Consider the following 26,324-nt stretch of genomic DNA (forward strand, 5'->3'; position numbering starts at 1 on the left):
CTTAAAAGTAATCCGACCTAAAAACAGGTTTAAAAATATCCATATACAGTTTAAGTAAGGAGCTGTTTTATGCTACAAAAGTCAAAACTGGGGGAGGAGGGAGAAGAAAACATGATTTTTTACATAGCAAAGAGATTCCATGTGCTGCACTACAAACCCTTTCCTTCTCAATATACATGCCTACATTACAACTGCAGTCTACAAGGAGTCAGATAAAAATGAACACCTTTTGTGACCATTACATATACTGAAAAAAAATAATCATTATAGAGAAAAACTGCATCTTCAAATTTCACTTTTAAGCATATGCAGATCATCTCTTTTTCTATTCTGGATGATCTCTATTCATTGATTTTGATTACTTTAATAACAAAACAGCAACCCAAGCAATCCTGAAGACATAAATATATTTTTCTGGTCAGAGTTTGCACTAAGAAATATTCATTTTTAGAGAAGTATGAGTTCTCTGTGCCTAGAACACTGGTCCCAAACTAGTGAGGTAAGACTTACTCATGCACTTATTCATGTTGAGCTCTGCAGAGACCTGGCCAGGCCTGAATGCATGGTATGAGAAAGAAACAATTTCTCCCTTCAGGGTAGGATAAACAACAAGGGAGCGGTTCTGAGTACTGGGAGGAGGCCTGAAGGTAGCAGCAGGGCCATGAGGATAATAGCAGGCAAGTGAAGCAAGGCTCACTTTGCATGCTTAAACTGGAGTTATAGCAGGCTAACACAAATTTAGAGAGACTTTACAAGTTGTTTTGCAGAAATACTCTACATCTAAAAATAGACTCTTAGAAACACGCCCTTCTACTCACAGAAATGTGTCCTGATGCGATCCGGAAGAAGTTTTCCCTTCTGTGGTGAATTTTTACGCCAAGAAAACTAGGAAGCAGCAGTCTCTCAGTAACTGTAGGCAATGACCCCTCGGAGGCCACAAAAATATCAAGGAGGACTACAAAGTATCAGGTGAAGGGCTGAGCTGATCTAGCACTTCAACACCACTAGAGTAAGCAGGCTTTACTTGCCACACTCCCAGTCACGATGTTCTAGCTCCAACAGAGCTTTGCATGCTTTACTGAACCAAATGAATTCACTAACCTAAAGGAAACCAATTCCTTTTTTTCTTCATGTGTTGAACTGGTCCATACAAGGATCAAAGAGCTCCAGGAATGGCTAAAGAAACACCCCCACTTCAGCATGGCAAGCTTTAAGATTAGCTTCTGCTGTCTCATTTAGCTTCACGTTTGGTCAGTAGCAACACAATTCTCCTCAGGAAGCAAAGTTATTTTAAGGCCCTACAACCAAGCAAGGGTCTGTCATTGCAGTTGCGTGCAGCAATCCAACTACTCCAGGGCATGGAAGTGAGACAATGGTCAGTACAACTCAGGGTGATCTAGCTGGTTGGTTTCTTTGCCCTGCTCCAGCCTCTCTCCTTAGCCACACAGCCCTGCCCCATCCCTTAATGCAGTCGGGGCACTCATTTGATTCCGTGGTAAGACATAACTCAGCCACTAAGCTGGCAAAAATTAAACCAAAAACTCCTAAGTATTTTACTAGTTAATCAGGCTGAAATGGTTTGGTGCATGGTGAGCCAAACATCACAACTAGCATAGGTGAGATGAAGGGCAGAAGCATGTGGCAATTGCTCAGCAGCCACTAACTGAATAAGCTTGCAGAAGAACCAAAGGTCAGAGTTGGTTTTCACAAGATGGAATAAACTGACGTAACACTCTGCATCTGGTACAGAGAGAAGGTCACGCTTCCCTTTCCCAACCCCCCCCAATCCCCACCTGTGCATTCCCACTACTTACTTTGTAAAAACTCTGGTCCTCACTAGAACCACTATGAGCCAGCTCAACTCACTAAACAGGCAGAAAACTACCCCTGCAAAAAGCAGGGTAATTGCATACTGTTCTCGTCAATGAAAACAGGTTATAGTCAGGTCCAACAACCACCAAAGTTGGTGCAAGTAAGGAGCAGGGCCATGCAACCAGGTCCAGAGAGAAGGAACAAGACGTTCCCTTTCCTACAGCAGTCAGCTGCTACATTAGCTCACCTGCCCATAGAACAATACCCTTGTCACTTGGCTCTCATGCCAGCTCTGCCACTGATTTACCATGTAACTCTTGCAAAACCTTTAACTATTTTATTACTCAACCCATTTATAGCAAGGATAATGCTGATTTTCCCTACCTGGACTGGTCAGCAATTGCTTATAGTCAGTTTGAATAAAAGCCACATAAACTTCAGACTATGATGAGATTACTAGGTTGATAATACCTCCTCAAAGACATTCTTCCTGAAATCCAGATCCTCTTGCAAGCTCTGGCACCGATTCTCCAGGTCCACACGCATGAGTGTCTCCTTCTCCAGCTGCTTCTTAGCCACAGCATGACCATCTTCAGCCTAGTAAAGAATTTTGAAGATAAAGATTTAATTTTGTCTGGATCCCTATTTTCCATCCCCATAATCCCTTTATGGTCTTCATTTGACATCTTTAGACCAATTATTCACAACAACAAATCCAATGTTAAGCCACTGATTTTCCAAAAAAAACCCCAACAGAAAAGAAAAAGAGTGTGTGTGTGCGTTTACGAATATTTAAAACAAGCTTTCATGTTTGTATAGCAGTTATTTAAAATGTAGGATTATTTCAATACAGTATGATAATGGAGCTAAGCATTAATTCCTCAAGCACAGTATGTTGCATGTTCTTCTTTTTCTTGCTAGAGTAGTCCCACTGGGTACTCCAGCATAAGTTTAAAATTATGCAGGACCTTACAAAGGACAACATTTAGTAACCTGGTATCTCATGAATATAGAAACACTTACCAGAAATTTTTAAATAAAAGCTTTTGACTAGCAAAATTTCTAAAACAGCACGTTGTTTTGTTGTTTTACAGAGATTTCTTACAATTTAGTTTTATATCCAAGAGGGGGAGGCAAAGGTTCAGCAGTAAGTCAGCTGGATCAATGATGTTAAGACTATAAACTAACTGCAAAGAAAAATAACAAATTTTACAACACACAACCTCTCCTGTGCTAAAGCAAGGAAGCACTCACTGCCATACCTTAGCAAGCTGGGCACGCAAATCAGCCACCTCTGCTTCCAGACTGCGTTTCTCATTCAGGACAGTATTGAGTTCTGCTTCACTTCTATGGAACAGCACTTCAAGATCCTTAATGCGACCCTGAGCCACAGACAAATCTGCATCTTTCTTCTTGTAGCTGAAAAAACAAAAGTTAAATATATTTATACGTGGGTGCACACACATCTTGAGCGTGTCTTGGTTACAACTACAGATATTTTGTTATGATACACATTTTATTAGGATTAGCATACCACTAGGTGGCTTCTAGAGTAACCTGCAAATGCAGCTAATAAAAGTAATCATAAACACCTCTTAAAACTCACAGCTTGTACCAACGTGTTGTAAGTGCACTGCCTAATAAAGAAGAACATATGTCATGGGCAGGCAAGGGAAAAACAAGAAGGCAACTCTGACAGCTAAGAGATGACAATAAAGCTGCTTTACACACAAGGTGTAATGCCTATTTTTTTCATCTCGCTGCTGCACAGCACATTTAATTGCTGACATCTATCACTCTGGACTACAGCCCCTGAGAAGCAAAGCGCATGCATCTCCCAAAGAGGCCCATGAGCATCCCCAGTGTTTGTACTTGCTGTTGCCAAGCCCATTCCCTAGGATGTATTCCCACACAAAGTAGTAAAGTAATCCACTATGGAAATGTGGTCACCTTTCAGGAATAAACCAGTATTTCTTCAGCAGTATTTCATTATGAGCAAAGCAACTCTGGTCACTTAAATATGATTATTTGAGCTGTTTTATACAACTCGCAGAAATCATCAAGGTCATCTTCCTCCTGCCCATCAAGTGTTTGTCTACCTTTTCCTCTGACATACTTTCTGCAGCTTCTCTAGGTGTGTGGTGTTATGTTATTAAAAAACTTTTGTTATGTGAAGTAATCCTTCCTTGCTGCAGTTTAAGCTCACTAATTCTAGTCTCACATCAAGAATGCAGGAAATGGCTTTTTGTCTTTTTCTCTTAAACAATCTTAGAATTTATTTTTCTCCTTCCCTTTCCCCAAACTTCTCTTCTATAGATCTGTAGCTTTCAGCCTGTGGTGGTGAGCTACTTTTAAGGGCCCGCAGAAATAACTTTAGAGGAGTCCTACTACCTATAGGCTTTAAAAAGCTCTGTATTTGGTCTGCAACTCCAAACATGGAAAAAACATTATGTTTGCAAAGGAAAAAAAAAAAGCTGAAACCCACTGCTCTAGATTATACAAACCTTGCTCCCCAGCCCAAATCCTGAGTCTTGGTTCCCAAACTTCTGATCACTTGCACCATCCTCTTGAATTTCTAATTTGCCCATAACTCTAACAAAATGCAATGCCCAGAATTATTTTACAAAAATCCTGCTTTATGGGGTATTAGTATCTCCTACAGACTATTTCTTTACATGCTTCAGCATGATGTGCATGTTTTTCTAACTGCAGGAAAAAAATGGACACACTTATTTTGTGATATGCTTTAGCTACGAGGCTCACGTGTTCTCTCACCATTCCTTGGTGTAGATCTCTGAATTAGTTTTCATTTAACTGTAACCAGTTTTTCTTAATCATTGGTCCAATCTGTCACTGTGAATCCTGTTCTGCAACATATGTGCAGTGTCGTCAAGCTCAGCAGCTTGCAGGAGACATATAGACAAAACATGACTTCTACTTAAAAGACAGTTATTTAGCAGCAACCAGAAAATCTTCAAAATAGACTCTCCAGACACATGCCCCTGCAACACGTGTGATGTAATAAAACAAGCCACTGTGCATGCGTCACAGACAATCAGATCTGGAAACCTTCTGTCTGTGCAGTACCCAAAGGGCAAATGCCATTTCACACCAAGTATGAACAGCAGTGTATACTTACACAGCCCATAGCTTCCTCCCACCTGCAGAAGCCAGGCAGCATGCAAGTATTCCCAGGGAGATGGGAATGAACAGAAGTGTTCAACGTACAGCTTCACAAAGCACCATAAAGAATTCCTGACAGTGATAAATAACTTCTGTTCCTTCATGAACACTGACACTGGAGGACACTCCAAGCTGCTTTCATTCACATTCGCATTTATATTTTCAGCCTGGTTTATTGTCTTAATGCAAAAGAATTGACAGAAGGCTTTACAGAAGTACAACCTGCTTTTGGGGGTCTCAGAGATGCCTGGAAGTTACAAACGGCAGTCAATGTGTCTGTTGAGATGTGCCAATGTTCTTTGAAGGACACCAGGTTAGGGTAACCCCCTACAACTCTTTTTTCCAGAAAGCAGCCAAGTTTGCTCAAGGCAAATATTTCAATGACCAGGCAGGGTAGCAGGCAGAGGAAGCCGCAGCAAGACAGTCACACAACTCAGAGTTGGGAGCTTGCAACTCAAGCAGGAAAACTGCTAAAAGGAACAGATGGATGAGGCCTACATGTATCTACCTCCAGGCTTTGCTTGACCTGGGGACCTGAGACACTGGTAAAGATATGAACAGACACTTCAAGACCATCAGGACAGGAGACTTTACTTAACCAGACTGAAGTTAACTCTGCTATGACTGAATGCACCCTGATCACTACACCAGGTCTGGTTCAGCAGTCTTGTGGGAGGGTACTGTTCCACCAAAGCAAAAGTGTTGTGTATCTCACTACTAAATTACATGTTCCCATCTATACCTCCTCCACTCATCCCCTCCTTCCCTCAAGCAGTCAAGCAGCTAAAGATGCACACAAAAGCGCTGGAAGCTGTTATATAACATATAGGAAAGAACCATACTTGCTTCAGAATGGTATCAGAATGTCTATGTTTACAACAATATTTTAATCCTAGATTTAAAAATATAACCCTACTCCTGATACAAACATCTTTAAACTAAAAAGTTAAGCTGTTCCTTATATCATATAAAAAGTGTTAGAACATCCTAAAGGTATTTCACTTTTGTCCTGGTTTCGGCTGGGATAGAGTTAATTTTCTTCCTAGTAGCTGGTACAGTGCTGTGTTTTGGATTTAGTATGAGAGTAATGTTGATAACTCACCGATGTTTTAGTTGTTGCTAAGTAGTGCTTACACTAGTCAAGGACTTTTCAGCTTCTCGTGCCCTGCCGACTGGGAGGGCTGCAGGTGCACAAGAAGCTGGGAGGGGGCACAGCCAGGACAGCTGACCCAAACTGGCCTGTTTGGGTCCATACCACACAATGTCATGCTCAGTACATAAACTGGGGGAAGGCTGACCAGGGGGGCATCAGTCAGCAGGTGGTGAGCAATTGCATTGTGCATCACTTGCTTTGTATATTCTTTTTTATTACTATTATTATTTTATTATTAAACTGTTCTTATCTCAACCCATGAGTTTTCTCACTTTTACTCTTCCGATTCTCTCCCCCATCCCACCGGGGGGGGCGAGAGTGAGAGAGCGGCTGTGGAGTGCTCAATTGCCGGCTGAAGTTAAACTACAACAACTTTTTATAAAGTGAAACTATCCAACTGCTTTATGAACCTAGTTATGAACTTGGCTCCATAGAAAAAATTCTAAATTAATGAGTTGTGTTCAAGGTACTAATTGTACATACATGTATGTATTGCACATGTTGTAAAATACATAGAATCATAGAATGGTTTGGGTTGGAAGGGACCTTAAAGATCACCTAGTTCCAAGCCCCCTGCCATGGGCAGGGACACCTTCCACTAGACTGGGTTGCTCAAAGCCCCATCCAACCTGATCTTGAACACTTCCAGGGATGTGGTATCCACAACTTCTCTAGGCAACCTGTTCCAGTGTCTCACTACCCTCACAGTAAAGAATTTCCTCCTAATATTAATCTAAATGTACCCTCTTTCAGTTTAAAACTGTTACCCCTTGTCCTATCACTACACTCCCTAATAAAGAGTCCCTCCTCATCTTTCCTGTAGACCCCCTTTAATTACTGAAAGGCTGCTATAAGGTGTCCCTGGAGCCTTTTCTTCTCCATGCTAAACAACCCCAACTCTCTCAGCCTGTCCTCATATCGGAGGTGCTCCAGTCCCCGGTCATCTTTGTGGCCCTCCTCTGGACCCACTCCAGCAGGTCCATGTCTTTCTTATGCTGGGGGCCCCAGAACTGAACACAGTACTCCAGGTGGGGTCCCCCCAGAGCTGAGGGGGAGAGTCACCTCCCTTGACCTGCTGGCCACGCTTCTTCTGATGCGGCCCAGGATACAGTTGGCTTTCTGGGCTGCGAGCACACATTGCCAGTTCATATTCAGTTTTTCATCCACCAATACCCCAAAGTCCTTCTCTGCAGGGCTGCTCTCAATCCACTTATCACCCCACCTGTATCCATGTTTGGGATTGCCCCAACCCAGGTGCAGGACCTTACACCTGACCTTGTTGAACTTCATGAGGTTTGCACAGGCCCACCTCTCAAGCCTGTCAAGGTCCCTCTGGATGGCATCCCTTCCCTCTATAGAGTATCAACCACACCACACATGTTTTGGTTGGTTGGTTTTTCACGTTAGAAAAAAGGGTGCCTTTTTTTTTTCCCCTAAACAAGTCTCATGTTCAATTTCTTTTCAAGATGTTTCTTATTCTACTGGCATCTTGCAACAAAAGTAAATAATAACAACATATAATTTTATCTACTAGTTTTCATTGCAAAACAATTGTCCCAAGCAATGTGAAGGCCCCTACCTTAAAGTGTTTTCTGTTTCTTAATTTACATTTGAAACCTGATCATTAATTGTAACTTGACTGCTGATCAAAGAACATGGTAAAGGACAATCAGAAATGTGTGTATTGTGAATAACACCAAAAAACCCCCAACTCTCCCACAAAAAACACCCACAACACAAAAACAATTAAAAAACACAGGCAGTTTTATGACAACAATGAAGGCGATGATTGGAAAATTAAGGTATTTTCACAGAAGACCTCCCTCACAGGAAACCCTTTTAAGTTTAGTTAAGATTTGGATGCTTCAACTTAATCCCTGGGGTATCTGCAACGTCCACATTGTACTGGCATGTATGACACAAAAAGGACCCATGGGAGGTTCGTACCATAGCACAGGATAACTGCAATGTCTACAGTGCAAGAGACATTGATGTTCAGGCATCTGAATCCCACTTGTAATGTCAGGAAACCATATATCCCATTATTCATTTGCAAACTGAATTGAAATGTGTATGGATGCTAACATCTTAACCAACAGCTCCTCCCTATCTTCTGCAGATGAATCAATAATTTGGAACCAAAACTAGTTGCACTCTATGACAAAGCTCCCTCTAAAGAAATTACAGTTGAACATTACTTAAACTAGACTTGAAGGGGGAGGGGATAATATCAGGCTTGCCCATGACAAGCTGTGGGACGACATGCCAAGGTTAGAGGGACAGGGTGCCAGCAAGGGCCCTCAGCCTGTTGCTCAAGATGTGCTGGGGGAGGTGATTCTCCCCCTCTACTCCGCTCTGGGGAGACCCCACCTGGAGTACCACATCCAGCTCTGGAGTCCTCAGTACAAGAAAGACATGGACCTGTTGGAGTGGGTCCAGAGGAGGGCCACAAAAGTGATCAGAGGGATGGAACACCTCTCCTGTGACAACAGGCTGAGAGAGTTGGGGTTGTTCAGCCTGGAGAAGAGAAGGCTCCAGGGAGACCTTACTGCGGCCTTCCAATACTTAAAGGGGGCTTGTAAGAAAGATGGGGACAGACTTTTTAGTAGGGCCTGTTGTGATAGGACAAGGGGTAATGGTTTTAAACTAAAAGAGAGGAGATTCAGACTAAATAAGAAAGAAATTTTTTTACAACGAGGGTGGTGAAACACTGGAACAGGTTGCCCAGAGAGGTGGTAGATGCTCCATCCCTGGAAACATTCAAGGTCAGGTTGGATGGGGCTCTGAGCAACCTGACCTAGTTGAAGATGTCCCTGCTCACTGCAGGGGGGTTGGATTAGATGACCTTTAGAGGTCCCTTCCAACCCAAACTGTTCCATGATTCTATGAACCAGCAGGGCACAGAAGCAAAGAAGGCTAAAGGCATCCTGGGCTGTATTAATAGGAATATGGCTGGTAAATCATGGGAAGTGATTATCCCCTTCCGATCAGCACTTGGTAGATCACTTCTGTGTCTATTATTGCATCCAGTTATGGACCCCCCAGTGCAATAAGGACATTGATAAATTGGAGCAAGTTCAGCAGAGACCACCAAGGTGGTCAGAGAGTTGGAGTACATGCCCTGTTAAAAGAGGCTGAGGGAACCAAGTCTGACCAGCCTGGAGATAAGACAGCTTTGGCAGGACCTGACCAGAATGACAATATGTTAAAAAAAGGAAAATGACAAATGAAGTACCAATTTTTCAAATGGAGAAACTCAGACCCTGATATTTGTACAGGTAAAATTAGACAAAGGCATCAATGAAAAGAAGTAATGGGCACATGCATAAGCACAGAAGAATTTGAAGATTCAGAGTCAATTTGGCTTTTGTAAAGGGAAGGTAAGAGGGGTAAGCAGGGGTAAGCCCATAGCAGGGCTCTGTGAGGTCCTTTCCTCACCTCTGCCCAAAGAGGCCATGGCAGATCTGGCTACCACAAAACACTTCTGTAGAACCCGTGCAATTCAGAGGTCTTGGGAGACATTTCTGAGTCTGATGTAAAAGACTATCTTGGAGCTTACCCTTCGTCACACATCAGCAGCTCAAGAGCACTCAAAATGCAACTGTATTTAAGAAATTACTAGTAAATAAGATACAGAACAAGACATTGAACACTGTTACGGTACAACCACATCTTGAATACTGGTTGAAGTTCCAATTCTACAGCCTTCCTCCCCAAGAGGATACACTAAAACAGGAAAAATGACAGAGGGTAAAATGTTGATTGAAGGCACAGAGCAGCTTCTGTAGAAGCAGCAACTAAGTAGGTAGGATGTTTCCACTTGAAAAAAAAAAAAGACATCATTAAAGAGAAAATCTTAGGAGATACGAAGAAGGTCAATACAAAAATTAGGGGATAAATGAACAAATGGAACTGGGCTGGCACATTCAAAAACAAGTTTTTCTTCATACAAAATGTAGGTAAGCTCAGAATCCCCTTGCTAAGTCTAAGAACACTACAAACAGATGGTCCCGGAATACTAGTCACACTATGAAATGAAAACCCACAAAGGCTTACTACACAGAATCCAGCTGGACCTGAGGAAGTTCCTTAGCTGAAGGGAATTGCTGAAGACTGGAAGAGTATTCCAGAGAAGTGTTGTTATGCATGCTCCATTCTTATACTCTTCTCTAGTTGTCTATGAGTGGCTTCTAACAGAGACAGATTACCAGGCCAGATGGACCTTTGGTCCAATCCAATACAAACTCTAGAAAATGCCTTGGGATGCTTCTTGTTGACTTACTAGGCAAGATGATGTCCAATTATCCCAAGCACTAAAAAAACAGAAAATGTTAGAACATCAGTAACACGGTAAGTTAAAAAAATCTGAAATAACCAAAATCGATGCTAGGGCATCCAAACCCCAAGAGCTGAATTTGTACTCACACAGAATACTAGAGTAGTATCATCTGTCAGTATCTGAACAAGTTGCAGAAAGACAGTTGCTCTGAAGTCCAGTACACCCAATAGACAAACCATGTTCTTTCCTAGACCATAGGCCCTGTCACAAATCCTTGTGTACCAACCAAGGGTCTTGCTGCAGGTTGGTCAGCTACTTCCCAAATCTATTGGAGTTGTGCAAGTAAACAGCCTCAGGAACAAACTAAGAGCAGGGTAAGCCTCAGGCTCCTTTGGACACAAACTAGGCCTGATGTCACCATACCCAAACACGCCCTGTGACCTCCCTGGAGCATCCTCAGTGCCTTCGGGAAAGGGCTTTCCATGTTCACAAACCCAGGCTTTAGGAGAAAACAGAAAGGGGAATTCAGCTCTTGAAGCAGTAGGTTGGCTATATTTGGATCCTATACCTAGAAAAGCCCTGCAAGCCTGTGGCTCAGCAACTAAAATTCAGTTCAGTCTAATGTTGAGGAAACATTTCCCAGATATCCTTTCAAGCCAATGTTTTCTCTACTCTGCCTACTCCAACTTATCCCTTTTCTTCCCCCTCTCTCACATGGGAGACCAGAGGAGAGATGTCCCAAGACAGAAGTCTATTATCTCCTGCCCCAGCAACCCAACCTATTCCAAGCGAACAATGAAGTGGCAACATCTGGGATCCCTCCTGGCCAGACTGTGCTGGCATCCTTAAGCCTCTCCTTAGTCATGAGCTTGAAAGAGAGACTGAGGTAATCGTAGTTAACATAAAATTACATACTAACCTACTCTTCCACTACACACAGTTCTCAAAGCACTGAAGCAAACTTGGCCTGTGAGAAGCACCATCTGACTGTCAGCATGGGCAGGGAGGACTTCAGTCATGACCTAGATGTCAAGTGGACACTGTGCCAACAGGCTTTTAGAAGCTGCGTTTGCAAGAATCACATTTAAAATCTGGCCACGTCACAAGTATAACTTTCCACATGACCCAAGCTAGGCACCCTGAGAACACTCCAAGTACATTAGAAGCATCTCAAGGGACTGGAAGCAATCTGGTAAAAGAAACTTTCAAGCCAAGGAAGAATTCAATTCTACTCCTATGAACTGTAACAACAGAGGGAAAACCAGGTATGTTTTCCTCGTAGTTAGTCTATCTCAGAAAACCAAAAAAATGTTTGAAATTAGTCTGACAGTATTAACCAGTGATTGAAGTGACTGGTAGGGGGCAACTCAATTGTCCAAACAAAGGGCAAGGGAAATGACCCAAGGGAAAATACCATCTCCATCACTTTAAGTGCACAACATTCTACAACAAGGTATTTGTAAAATCTCTCAGCACTATCAAAAGCCTAAAGAACCAGAATCAATTGGCACTGATTGTCATTAGCTGCCAAGTTAAGATACTTCTGACAAGGATACCTTAATCAAAATACAGAAATAAGCATCTTGCAGAACAGGAGAGATGAATCAAATTCCCAGTTACCACTGCTGCTCTCTTCTGGAGCTTGCTTTAAAAGCCAAGCAAGCGGAGTATTTGCTATCACCGAGACAAGAGAGACAACCTTGATGGCCATGTAACACCAACTGCCACGCAAAATATATTATCTGCAATAAACACCAAGACTGCTGGCCTAAGGCTTTTAAGAGGGAAATCAGTCCCAAGAGGAACATCACAGTAGGGGTGGGTGGTATTCATCTCACTTAACTTTAGGGGTTTATGTCTGACCTAGTTACCATAGGGTCTTTATGGTTAACAAAGGCCTAGCTAACCGACTCCGTAAATTTTAGCACACAGGTCATCTGACCACATGCAGGCATATCTTTGGTATGAACTGGGCACCAAGTTCAATTGGCCTTACAGTGACTTACTCAAATAGAGACGCTTACACTATAGCTATTTCATATTTGGGCAGTTATTTTAGGGTCAAAGTCCACAAAATATCTCTGATGGCTGACTTTAACAAGAAGGCCCAGCATAGAAAACGAAGATCCAGTGATATAGCAAAGTTTACAGAGAAAACAAGAAATACTTCATCATAAATCAACTAGCTAGTCAGAAAAAACACAAGGGAGGGAAACACTTCATTCCTTTTATAATGACTTAGATGCAAATGAAGGCAAGATAGGAGACTTACAGTACACCTGTACTGGCACTGCTGGATTAAAAGCAATTTTATGGCCAACAACGTTCATATACAGGTGATGTACATACTGACATGCTCAGGAAAAAAAAAAATCTCTAACTCCCAAAACTTGTCTACTGAAATAGGTACCAAAATTCAATCAGAAGCAAAAAAAAAAATTTTGCCACCACATATATTCATTTTAAAATGAAGTTTCAACTGCTAAACAGTATTTGATTACAAAGACTCCCTAGTGGGAATAGAAATAATGGATTACATTTGGCTTCAGTAGCCAGTTTATTAGGCCAATTCTCTTTGACGCAGACTGAACAGCAGTTTTTAAAAACGTAGTCGGTACAAGGTCCTTTTCCAGCACACTTACATTGTAGCTTCATGTGTTTTCAAGGCAACACTGCTTCCATATCCCCGAATTGCTCAGGGCCACCCTTTTCCTTCATTTCTGCCAGCAGTCAGTACAGCGAACCAGACAATAAAACTGATAATATTTAAAAATTAACCTTCCTTGGATGGGTCAATTTTAATCTAGATCAGTTGCTCAATCCAGTTTACCAAGCAGCTGCACATGTGCATACTCACAGAAGGAGAGGTACAACAGGACAGAAACAGGCACAACCGATCATTTCAGCCTCTAGATGTCTGAATTGCTCAAATCACAGTATATTAATCTTGTATCTACAAATACATTTGTGTATATACTGGTCAGATTATCTGCTCTGACTAGCTGTACCAACAAGCTGAGGAATTCCCTCTGACAAGCCTGTATCTTCTCATTGATCTGCAATGTTTGCAAAAGGCATTTTAAGAAGCATCAGTAGTATCATTCCCACTGCAAATATTGCCCATTCTAATTTAAAAAAAAAAGCGTCATGCAGGACTTTCCTTACCTTTTATTGAACTCCTCAAGTTCTGCTCTCAGTTTTCCTATTTCAATCTGTAATCTAGCCCTCTCTTTGGCAGTTTCATCCAGAACTCTTCGAGCATCAGCCAGTTCAGACTCATAGAGACTCTTGATTCCACTCACCTAAAGGGAAAGAAGTATTCAGATATGAGAACATCCCAAAGACTATCAAAGAACTGAAACACAGCACCAGGTTTCACATATCTTTCTTTGAAAAAAGGGTGTATGGTATGTTTTCTGTTGTTTAAGAACATTCTATATTGAACATTTTCAATTAATATGCACCTACAATTAGATGTGATCTAGTCCCAAAGACAAGATTTAATTTTTATTCCCAGTGGAACATAACAAAACATACTATGTTTGAAGTGTGCAAGTCTTCCAAAGAGATAAACTGAAGCAGATCAGTACACCCTACAATCAGATCTTAAATTATTCACCCTCATTTCCTATACTGCTGCTTTGGGAGGTTTTTTTAAACAGTAATATCACTTAAAGATAAATGATGATAGACTTATTTAGTAGAATACAGGTCCAAGACCCAATTTGACTCTGCTGCTCTTGCACTATAAAGCTAAAAAGAATCTGAAACTAGATGAACTACAGAAATGTGAACTGTTCAGAGATGAGCTTCCACTCCTGTTCTCTTCCTCAGAGGATAAGGATCTACAGACTTCTCCCGTCCCAACTCAATATATTACATAATCAGGTATTCAGACTACAGCAAGGCACCTCAAAGTCGTCCACACCTTTTTTTTTTTTAGAATGCAAGATTAATTTGAAAGGTGTATCAGATAGCTAAATGTCAAGACCATATAAGATTGCTGCTACTGCTTCTATGAGAGGATACCAGAACAACTATTACTAATGTAAATTCAGAAACAGAGCGATCAGGGAGTGAGAAGAGCCAAAACCAGAATGCACCAACTTTAGGAAGAGAAATTTCATAACAAAGCAAAAAAATGTAGAAACAAGAAAGCAAACTATGCTATTCCTAGGAGCGCCTATTTCAACATCAGAGCAGCACCAATGACAGACTCAACCATCTGGTCTTCAAAAAGACTGATTAAAAGCAGTCAGGATATAATTAAGTTCCTGATAGACTATATTCTCATAAAACTTCTGAAATTAACCAAAATATGACAGTATGAGGGCTGAGAAGCCTTAATTTACAAGCATACCACATACCAGAAATGACTTGGCTGTCTATCCATGCAATCTTACTTCTTTAAAGAATTAATTCTTTCAAGCTTTATTCAACTTAAGTTTTGGGTTATTGTTGGGTGGTTTTTTTTTTCCATAGCTGATAGTCAGAGGTTGTCTACGGCATAAGCCAACACAACTCTGTATTATCAGTTACAAAATTTAGGAAGTTCTATGAAGTGTACCATGGCTATACTGAACTCTTTTATACAGTACTCCACAATGCCAAGAAAAAAAAAAATTGGAGATTTTAAGGCTGTAAAGCCTTTCATTATGGATGACCCTTGAGCGAAAATACAGTATTTGCAAATTGCAATACACAATACAATTGCACAAAGGCCAAGCACTGATTCTGCACCATCAGGTACTGCATCTACAACACGCCGCTAATGCCGGCCCTTCTTTAGACCATCTGCCCTTCAACTCTTAAATGTGCTAAAATCCTTGCCGTAGGACATCTAGCAGGAACTTGGGGCTGTGTTGCTGTAGGTTCAGAGAGACACACTAAATCACAGTGCAGGACACAAGGACAAATCCCTTCCCAGTACTCCAGGGCATAAACTGGAATTGCATGTCAAGGTACAAAGGAAGAAAGCCTTTTTCCCTAGGTTTTTGTGACTACTGTCACAAAAAGGTGTTGCTAGTGTGATACTTACAACAGGCAGTAAATAATTTATGCTTTTGAGGCATTACAGACAATACAGAGCTTAACACCACCAAAACAACAATATTCTGAACAGAGAAGAAACACTTAATGCAATTCCTGCATAGAGAGACTATAGCTAGATGGAGCTAAACATTGCATGATGAAAGCCGTTTCAGAACCTGTTGGTAAAAAGAGAACCAGAGACTCTGCTTCTTAATTAGAAAGGACCAACTCATTCATGGCATAACCAGTTGCGGTGGCTTAGTATGTATTTTTCTCCTGCAGCGTGTTAACCTCTTCTCTGCTCTTATTCCAGTAACAAACATGAAAAGGAAACACACATGTCCAATTCACAGTCCAAAGTGTTAGTCAAAAAGCCACTTTCACTAGAATTTTAAGCTAATGCACTGAGCAAACAGAAATAACTGAGACATAAGGATACATTGCAGCTTCCAGCACAGGGAGGCAGCAGACAGCTGAGAGCAGCAACACCTTCAATCACTGCAGAAACACTCAAACAACCACCAAACCTCACCAGAACTCTAACAACTGGATGCAAAGAGAATATGGATTCATAACAACATTGATAAAAGTTTTAGATAATCAAACTGAACTGGAGGACAGTTCAAGATGGTCTTTCTAGATCATAAAAAAATAACATCTTGTTTATTTTCAACACTGGTCAAGCAGAGAAGAGAGAACCAAATGCAGCAGTAAGCTCAAAGGAAAGTAAGTAGCACCAGCTTAGCTGAACTAGCCTGGTATTATGTGCTTGACAACACTTCCAGCCCAAGACGGGTTATTCATTGAAAGCACCCTTCTACCCCAGCACTGAGAGAAATTCTGGAAAGTATTTCTGTTCCCTGAAACTATCACCCCTCAAACTCTGTTCTGGTGGAAGGAACAGAGTCTACTGACTCTGAAAATCGCCAGAGAAGTACGGTCCCAGAAGTGCCTCTGTTTAGTGTACACCTATGATTTTGCTTTGTTTCGACTCCACAGACATCTTCTACCCACTCTCTTTTTTAAACCACTTTACATTTGCTACTCAGTTTGGTCTCTAGTACAGTGACACTTCCAGACATTCTTAAAAAGGTGCTGTTAAACCAAAGCAGGACCTCCTAGGATAAGCCTCACGTGCCCCTTCTGGACAAAAAAAAAGCCAATAGGAACAACAGCCAGTATCCACAGCAACAAGAAAAGGAAGTTGAATAAACGCATCTTGCAACTGTGAAGCCCATTTCTCGTTCTTTGTCTCATCACACTTCTGAGTTGAGTGCCACCAGTGTCTACCTGTCCTTGAACACTCCCAAAGAATACTGGATACAAGAGATAACCTGTCTGACGACATCTTCCATTTTTTGTCATCTTCTATCAGTAAAATCTATCATTCAAATTCCTTCTTTCATTCGTTGTTTCTCATCATTTTGCTTGGGTTGCCACGACCCATTGCCTCCTGCTCCCCACATCTGAGAAAGATACAAACTCATCCTTGAAGCCTACGCCAATCCTTCCAGTGTAAGCCAGTAAGAACAGCTGGTATCAAATGCTGAAGGGAAAAAGTATAGAGAACGAGGCAAACATACAATATTCTTCACTTACATATACTCCCAGCTTCTAAAAATTAAAAAGAATTCTGAGCCAAAAATGGCTTCCAGGCACCAAAAACCAGTAGTCACCAAATACTGTTAATTTATCTAATCCTTTTGTAAATCTCTTTAGCTTTTCGTTTCTACAACATCAGAGAGCATCATACAAGCACAACTGGAGGATTAAGACCTACTGCTTGATAATTTCAATTCATGCCTTTAGTTTTTGTGTTGAGAAATGCTGAATATTTGCTTCCTAGACAAATCTCTTTGTTTGGACTTGTGACCTAGAGACCCCAGGTGTCTTCTCATCTCTTTTCCAGATTTGCTCCTGGTCAGAAATTATTCTGCTGCTCTGCTCATCTTTACACACTTTTTCCAGGCTCTAGATGTTTTAAAATAGACTAAGAGAACTGCAAGCAGCATTCAGAATACAGAAACAACATTGATTTACACAGTGATTATTGACCTCCAGCTACAAAGGAAAACACGGACATTACAGGGGATCAGAGAGGCAGAAAATGCAGTAATTCTAACAGGTTTCAGTTAGTCCAAGCTGTAATCCAGGAGGCGATACCTGAGCTATATTTTCATACGCTAGTAGTGAGTGCCATGGAGTGGCTAATCCAGGAAGCCACAAGAGAAAGCAACACTTCACCTGGTTCTCAGCAGCACATAGGAGCAGATTTGCCAAGATACTGTCAAGAACCTCAGTTGACTTGGTTTCAGCATCCTTGCAGAAGCAAGAGAAGCAAAAAAAAAAAAATCTACAACTATTGCAATTGTTTCAGCATGGCAACTAGGGAACACTGAGGTATTTGTTAAAACAAGTAAAAGAAGCAGTTAAGAATAAAATCTTTCTAGAAAGCAAGATATTGTATAAAGACATCATCGTAGGCTAAAAAGACCACATATACAAAATATTTTAAGATGATCAAAATGAGGATATGAGACATAGTAAAGCATTTTTCAAAAAGCTGATGTCATGTACAGGCGAGAAAAATAAAATTGATCATGACTTCCATTAATCACAATACAACATGGAGAGCCAAAAAATGAAGTTTGGAGAACAACTCATGAATAGCATAGAAGGTAATTACTCTTGCTCTGCTCATGAAAGAGGCATACATGAGAGTCTAGGGCCCTAAGTCAATCAGTTTAGGTAGAAGAACCACGTAAAAAAAATGCAATGAAAACATATCTTTTGGGGTTGGGCTTTTCTACTTATATTTGCACTAGAGGAATCTTTAAGAGATTTCTGCACTTAAGCATCATTTGAAAGTATTGTAGAACAGATCAACAAAACAAGCCGTAACAAATCATCATGTTTAGAAAGCATTAACAGCTTTCTAAAGCCCACTTTTTGAACTAAATCAATCAGTATGTTATTTAAGCTCTCATTTAGAGTTCACTTTGTACTAGAGAATTAGAAGATGGCTCACGCCATACAAGTTTCTAAAATAGGAACTACCTATCACTAAACTCTGAAGTCCATGGCAGTACAGTAGACATTAACCTGAAGAACAGAATTACAGGGCACACGCGTAAGAGTCATACTGAGGAAGAATCAATACGACTTGTGCAAAATAAGAGTTTCACAGCCTACTGGAGTTGCTCAGTCAACCAGGGAGCAGGTATTCACAACAGATCCGGTAAACAAAAAAAGAAGAGAATTAGTGGGTACATGTATAAGCACAACAGAGTGGAAAAAAACAGTCACACAGTATGGCTTTTTTAAAGAGAAGCAGTGGACAAGGGAACAAGCACATGAACGAGGGTTTGAAAAGTCAACAAGCATTCAGAAAGTGGAGATTGAGCTAAGAGCTAAGCCAGTCTGCCTGGACTCCCAAAAGACTTGAACAACATCCCCCACCAAAGGGTCCTACAGAGGCCACGCAGAGTCCAAGCAGGCATGGAGAAGAAAAAAGACACAGAGACATCACCTTCCAGGAATTGAGGTGAGGTTGATTGATCTGTTCCCTGGATCTTCCTTCTTGCCCCTCTTGAAGATGAGCATGACAGCTCAGCACTCATGAGTACAACTCATCAGGTCCCATGGACTTCTGTCCAGTTTGTTTAGATGTTCCCTATCCTGATCCTCCTCTACCAAGAGTAAGTCTTTCTTGTGCCAGACCTTCCCTCTGGTCTCAGGGGCCTGGGATTCCTGAAGGCTGATCTGACCACAAGAAGTCATTGAGTACATCAGCCTTCCTTATGTCTGAGTTCAGTCAGGACCTCCTTGCTCATCCATACAGGTCTCCTGCCACCTTTGCTCCATTTCCTGACTGTTGGGATGGACCAGTCTTGAGCTTGGAGGAGGTTATCCCTGAATATCAACCCAGCTGTCATGGACCCCTTTTCTCTCCAGGGCTGTAAGCCATGCAATTCTTCCAAGCAGAGCCCTGAAGAGGCTAAAGTCTACTCTCCTGATGTCCAGGGTTGTGGTCCTGCTTTTTGCTCTGCTCCATCCTCTAAAGATCCTGAACTCCACCGTCTCATGGTCACTGCCCTGACCTTACATCCCTGACCAGTTCTTCCTTATTTATTAAGTATTAGGTCCAGGAGAGCATGAAGACTGGGGCATGTGAGGCTTCTTCCAGTTGGCTGAAGGAGGCCTCGTTTACCTCCTCTTCTTGATCAGGTCAGTAGCAGACACATACGTCACCCATCTTGGTCTGCCCGCTAATCCTGACCAACAAGCTCTCAGCTAGCTCATAACCCGTCCTTAGGCAGAGGTCCAGGCATTCCCACTGCTGTCTCACATAAAGGGCAATGCCCCCTCCTCACCTTCCTGTACCCATCCGTCATAGCACTCTAATCATGTGAGCTATCTCTGATCCCAGTGAGGTCATAGTTCTGTAACTATGTGTGCCCACAGACTTCTCATTCCCCCTGTTTGTTGCCCATGCTGCACACATTAGTGTTACAGGCATTTCAGAGAAGCACCCAAGCGTGATGATTCCCCAGGAAGGACAGGAGAGCTTTCCCCACAAGGCTGTTCTGTAGGCACTTCCTTCTTTAAGTGCTTGGGGTGTTTCCATTTCATTCTTTTTCTTTCTGTTGCTTTCTCTTCTGTTCACATAACCCCAGCCCTTTTGCTTGCTTACCCCATCCACCACTTCCTCACCTGATCTTACCAGAGAGGAATCTCTCCCTCCCCCATCATTCCCAGTTTAAAGAAGTTCTTAGCAGGTTGATTAGCAAAGATACATTTGCCCTACTTAGTCAGGTGGATCCTGTCTCTTTGAAGCAGTCATCACTCCTGAAAGACGGTTCCATGGTCATAGAAACCAAAATCCTGTTGCCAACAGCAGTTGTGCAATCCAGTGTCATTCTGCAGGAGCTGCTCAGCCATCCTCAAACCCTTCTCCCTCCCCACACCACCTGGACCCCCGTGCCATTAACAGTCATCCAGAGCCATGTAGTCATGTTTGATACTTTTCAGGTCACCCCTGCCAGTATCACTGGTGCCTACATAGAAGAGCAGCAGGGATAATAGTCACATGGCCAAGTGAGCCTCAGTAGCCTCTCTACAACATCCAGAATGCAAGCCCCTGGGAAGCAGCAAACCTCCACAGATGACAGGTTAAGCCAGCAAATGGGTCCCTCCACTCTGAAAACATACCCTCCCCATCTGAAAGTGATGGAAGAAACAAAGCTAAAGCCTCAAAACAGAGTTCATCAGGAACCAGAAGACAGGCTGCAGCCTGATCCACTACATGTCAATGTGCACCCAAGCCTGCTCTTCCTGCACAGAGGCCAAGTTGGACACCCTACGAATTGCACTATGAATGCGCTTTCACTTTTTTCCCCTCTTTTGCTGGCAAAAGAGCCTGCAAGTTTGTAATTGGGGAACACAGAGGACAAGGAAATAGTGCATGTGGAGAACAAGAAAATAGAGATGTTTCCATAGCACAGTCTGAAAGGCAGGACTGCTGGATGCTCTTTAACCTACCAACCTGTGCTGGGAGCACTCAACAAAGCTCACTGTGCTCAGTTCAAGGACAGACACATGAACACAGACCGTCCCACAGCAATCACTTGAGAAAAGCTGCAAGATGTCACTCAATGAAGACACAGGGAACATGCCAAGGCAGCAATGAACCTACATGCTGGGCAAGAAGCATGCCCCATCCAACCACAAGTGAGTCCAGATAAATTTGGCAATGAAACATTAATCTCATTAACGTGCATTAATGTACAAAACATAAGTGTATTCCCACCAGGTGTGGCTCAATATGTTCTTATTCACCCAGTTATGGATTGACGAAGGACTGCCAGTCACCTATGGCTCAGACTCACCAAGAACATCAATGAGTCAAGTTGTCAAGAACAATGAAGATGTGTGTTGCATATCACCACTATCACCTCCCAGATGATGTCTGTAGTGCCAGAAGACGATTTAACCCCATGTCTTGGAGGCCACAACTCTTGAGTGACCCACAATCCACAGCAGCATCCAAATATGTATTTTGCAGGTGTCAACTAGGCAACACCAGACACACATATCCTGATCATGACAGTAGCTCTGGTAACTACACATGGTGCACATGAAGGGCACAGTAGCTGCAGTACTGGCAGATAAGTGGAGACCAGGTAAGACTACAGTGAAAGTTCTGATGGCTGTGACATACAAGATTGCAGCCACCTGAGCTGGGAAGACATAGGTGAAGAGGGAACCCCTATAGATACTGCTTTTGTCACAAGGGCAATTGCTGTCAGTGGCTGAGGCTCCCAAGGATCTTCTCTTTTCTCCCCCCCTACTTCTCCTTTCTGTGGGTGCAAACAGTGGGACGTCCTCAGAACAGTGTAGTAAGCCCTCCCATGCCCATCAAAACATCTTTTCTGGAAGGCTGCAATCATAAGCACTGCAGGGGAGGGCAGGGAGTTAGTAGAAAGGGAATTGAGGAGAGCTCTAGGACTCTTTTCCTCTTAGCCCATCCAGTATTCCCCCTCCTAGCCTCATCAATTAGGTTATTGTAAGTGACCCCAACACAGTGAGAATAGTATCAGTCCTATACTAGGGAGACAGAAAAACAAGGGGATGAGCTAAATTTCTCTTCTGTCACAGGCTAAGCTACACAAGGGGATACATGCAAGAGAGCAAACAGAGAAAGAATGAGGACAATTACAGGCTCCCCCAGCTACACAGGCAAAATATTTTTTTGTATTTTCTGAGGGCTTACTATATACATTTTTATTTCTCTAGAGGCCTACTGCATACAAGTAAAGGTAGAACAGCATTGGACAGGGTTAGGGAAAGCAGGAAAAAGGGCTATAATTAGTAAAGGACTAGAGATGAATCTCAACTTCTACAAAGTTCCTTTTCTTTACTGTTAAGAGGTGGCAGCCCTGTGTTCCTCAAAAAGAGCAACAGGAGTTTTTTATTCCAAGGTGCAGCTGTGGTCTGTAGAACTAAGGAGATTGCCCAACAGAGGAGGAGAAAGAGGCTGCTTTCTTCTATCTTCTGCAGATTAGTGATTAAAACAATGAGGAAAAAGAACATCCTGATCAGCTGATGATTAAAGAGTCTCTAGCAGAACAGTGACTATGGTCCTTGCCTGAACAGCATCAGCAGAACTTCTCTCATCTAGAAGATGTTCCCCTAAACCAGAGCTTTGAGAACAAGATCAGAAATGCCAACGCTTTGTTCCCATGCATGAGTCGGTGGGGGGAGAGGATGTTAGTAATGGTCTCACCCCAGCCCCTTTCTCAGACATGGTCACTGTGGGATACTGGAGTGACAAACATCTCTCTCACGATGCCATGCTCTTGTCTACTGCTTGTCATAGCAATCCTCAACCTCCCATTTGCCTTGGATTATGGAGCCATCACCGGCTCTCAAGGCAAAAGTCTCAGGTGTTAACATACAAGCCCACTGGTGAGCAGTCACTCCTGCTTGTCATCCCACAACATGCATCATTCCATCTACCACAGTGGCAGATGACATTCCCTGCCACTACCACAAATAAGCCAAAAATGTTAGAATATTTAGACAGCTCAAAAAAAAGAATCAGAGTCAAATTTACACACAGTTGAGGACAACCAAGGGGAATTTTCATCTTGAACACCCAGGGAAGAGAAAATAATCTATTTTAAGCATGTAGAGCTAATATAAAGATATAATGATGTACCCAGAACAGTATGCCAATATCACTGGACTACGCTTAACTGTGCTTCTACACAGAAGTTAGAGTTGCTTTGGGGTTTGTTTGGTTTTGGGGGTTTTTTTTGTGAGGTTTGGAGGGTTTATTTTTAATTAATATCTTATTTCATGCTAAGCCTAATCATTTTATGAACACAAATTCTAACAGTGTAACAAGAAAACTGAATTGTGAGCAGAAAATCCCGTTTACTAGATTGGCCCTGAAAGTGAAAGGACAGGATTCTCCCATTCCAGTAAATCCAAAATCTGACAGCTATCTGAAGTTTTACTGCTCCCACAGTCCTAAACTGCTGTCTACTATCCTGCACCAAAACAGTAAGACTACAAAGTCTCCTTTTCTGGATATATGTAAAGAATAAATAAGCTGTCCTAAAGGGATGGGGGAAGCATTTAACAAATGTGGTCCAGAGACCAGCTAAAGTATCTCACATTGTCTCTGATGTGTCAAAGAAGAGCTTGAGGAATCCTGACAAAGTTTGTTAGAATGTGTCTAAGAATTAGGACTTTTTTTTGAAGTCTGGAAGAAAAGTGAAGAAGGAAAGCTCAAGAACAAAGAAAGCAAAATATTTTATTATCAAAATCCTCAAGTTTATTTTCCAATTACTGCATCAGAGTGTTTTTCCAGAATTGATAACACACAGAACTGCTATTAGGAGTTGGTTTACATTCATATTAAAAATCTCATTAGATTATATCTGTTTTCTGCTTGTCCTATTCTTACTCTTGTTACATGTATGCTGTCAATAGAATTACGTTCTGCCTCCCACATTTAAAATGCATACTCCTTCTAGCCTCCAGCAATCTACAACTTAGAAGCTCCCTGAACCAGACACAGTTACTTTGTTTATAGCATGATTCCACACAGGACAAGTGATGTAGCCATGTTTTATGTTTAGAAATATCTAGTTATTTTGAAAATGTGGAAGTTATAATATATCATTAAGTGGTACAAAGGGACTTTAAAAGTACTTCAATCCTGGGTGTACACTAATTGCAGGTAGGCCAACCACTCCCAAAACAAGACACTATCATATCTGGTCTGCTTAAACTAAATCAAACTCTCCTCCCACCACCCCTAGCATCATTAAACCAGACCCTTAAGGGGTGGGGGGGGGGGGAAGCCTACACAGTGACATAGCAATGCATTGCATCACACAAGTTACAGTAAAGGCTGTTATCTACAGGCTTTCCACAGAAGTTTAACTTCACCTCAGAGGTGGGACACCTTACCTTGCAGACTGCCTCCAACAGATGGAGTAGAGGGGGTTTGGGCTGGTACAGGATGGGTGGGACTGTCCCCAGCTGTGTCACTGACTACATCCTTCCTCCATATGGGAAGGAGAGTCCTGGGGGAAAGCAGATACAACAAGGGAAAAGCAAAACATGGCTTAGGAAAAAAGGATCAGCCAGTTTTGCCTCCAAGATCACAGGAAGCGGATAAGAGCAGTTCACACTACAAGGATTTGATTCCTGGCATTTGTGGAGACTAAGAAAGATTTTCTCCGGTGAGGAGCAAAGTTAGTCTAAACCCTTTCAAGTTTTTCATCTCATCACATCAGCCATCAGGATAGGGACAGTAAAGAAAAAGTAACACCCAGGTTGCTATAATTCACAGGACGCATGTGCTCAGCGTGGGGTCCAGTACACCAAGGCGGCTCAGCCTGCACGGAGAACAGACCACAACTACATCAAAGAACCAGCCCACAGCGGATGAGACCTACACGAAGACTCAGAGGACCCCGAGAACGGTATTCCGTGCTGCAAGCCTCACTTGGCCGAAACACGAAGGGTAGCGTGCGACTTCAACCGCCACCCTACCGCCAGAGGAGCGCCGCGCCCGCCCCGCCGCCCGGAGCCGCTTCCCGACACGGCCGGCCGCCGCTGGCCACGCCGGCCCGCTCCCGGCACCGGCGTCGTTTCAGGTGTCGAATTTTCACTCGGTGACGATCCCGGCCTGAGCCGCCTTTAACGTGTCACCATCAGCCTCTTCGCCCAACATCGCGGCCACAGAGCCCCTGAGAGCCCCCGAGGGGCCACGCAGACACAGGCAGGCGCTAGATCGCCACAACCCCCCCCGCCCGAAGCTCCGCCCGGCCCCCCACAGCTCTCGCCCTCAGCCCCGAGCCCAACGGCCGGGCACAGCCAGAACTCACTGCCCCGGGGCGACCCTCGCCCCGAGCAAGGCGGGAACGGCGCGGCGGGCCGCGCATGGCGCCGCCGAGCCCGGGGCCGCGCGGAGCCGCCACAGCGCGCCCCGCGCCGGGCGGGCGGAGGCGCCGCGCGGGAACAGGTCGGCCGAGCCCCTGGGCCGCGGACCCCCTCCCCGGGACGGAGCGGAGGAAACACCTCTAACGGGCCGCCGCTGCTCGCCCTCCCGCCCCGGAGACCCGGGCGAGGGCCAGCAGGCCGCCCCGGGCCATACCTCCCGGGTGGTGACCTCCTCCTTCTCGGAGATCTTCAGCAGCAGCCGGTCATTCTCAAGCTCCAGCGCCCGCACACGGTCGATGTAAACGGCCAGGCGGTCATTGAGCTGCCGCAGCTCCTCCTTCTCCTGCAGGCGGGAGATGCGAGTCGGCGACAGCGGGGTCCCGCCGGGGGTGCCACGGCTCGGGGTGCCTGACATGGCGCTCAATTCGCGGGCAGGCGGGCAGCGGGCTCATTCAATCCAGCCGCACCGGGGGAGGAGGGAGCGGTAAGATGGCGGACATCGCCTCCCCCGCCGCCGCGCCGCCTGGGAAATGAAGTCTCGGCGCCAAGATGGCCGCGCCGTGCCGCAGGGCGCGCTGGGAGGTGCAGTCCCGGCTGTTCTCCATTTTGTGAGCTGCCGGGCGCCCGGCGGGACCGAGTCTGCTCCTCATGCAAAAGCGTAGCTTGTGCCGCCTATTAAAACACAAAATTAGGCTGTCGTGAGTGTGAGTAAAGCGCAGGAAGCGAGGGGCCAATCTTGAAGCCAAGATTTTTTTTGTAATAAAACCGGGAGGGACCAGTGCTACCCACCAGGATTGCTCCTCACATGCTCCTCTGCTGTCAGCAGCTGCTCCTAGTCCCGCTCGCAGCTGGAGCAGCCGCCTGGGCATTGATGGGTGCGGGTCACCCCACGGGTCCCCATCCCAG

The 26,324-nt window shown here is 43.6% G+C and overlaps 1 protein-coding gene across 1 annotated transcript in view; it reads right to left on the bottom strand.

Moving 5' to 3' along the window:
- The window catches only part of LMNB2 (lamin B2), a 43,126-nt gene extending 17,218 nt beyond the window's left edge, over positions 1-25,908 (bottom strand). Inside the window, exons 1-4 of the mRNA XM_076359071.1 lie at positions 25,633-25,908; positions 13,593-13,729; positions 3,075-3,231; positions 2,284-2,409 (exon numbers count right to left, since the gene is read on the bottom strand). Coding sequence (XP_076215186.1) covers positions 2,284-2,409; positions 3,075-3,231; positions 13,593-13,729; positions 25,633-25,833 — 621 coding nt within the window. The 5' untranslated portion in view covers positions 25,834-25,908. The remainder of the gene's footprint in view (positions 1-2,283; positions 2,410-3,074; positions 3,232-13,592; positions 13,730-25,632) is intronic.
- Between the last annotated feature and the right edge of the window lie 416 nt (positions 25,909-26,324).

The sequence above is a fragment of the Aptenodytes patagonicus genome, chromosome 25, assembly GCF_965638725.1.
Source record: "Aptenodytes patagonicus chromosome 25, bAptPat1.pri.cur, whole genome shotgun sequence".
Lineage (NCBI taxonomy): Eukaryota > Metazoa > Chordata > Aves > Sphenisciformes > Spheniscidae > Aptenodytes > Aptenodytes patagonicus.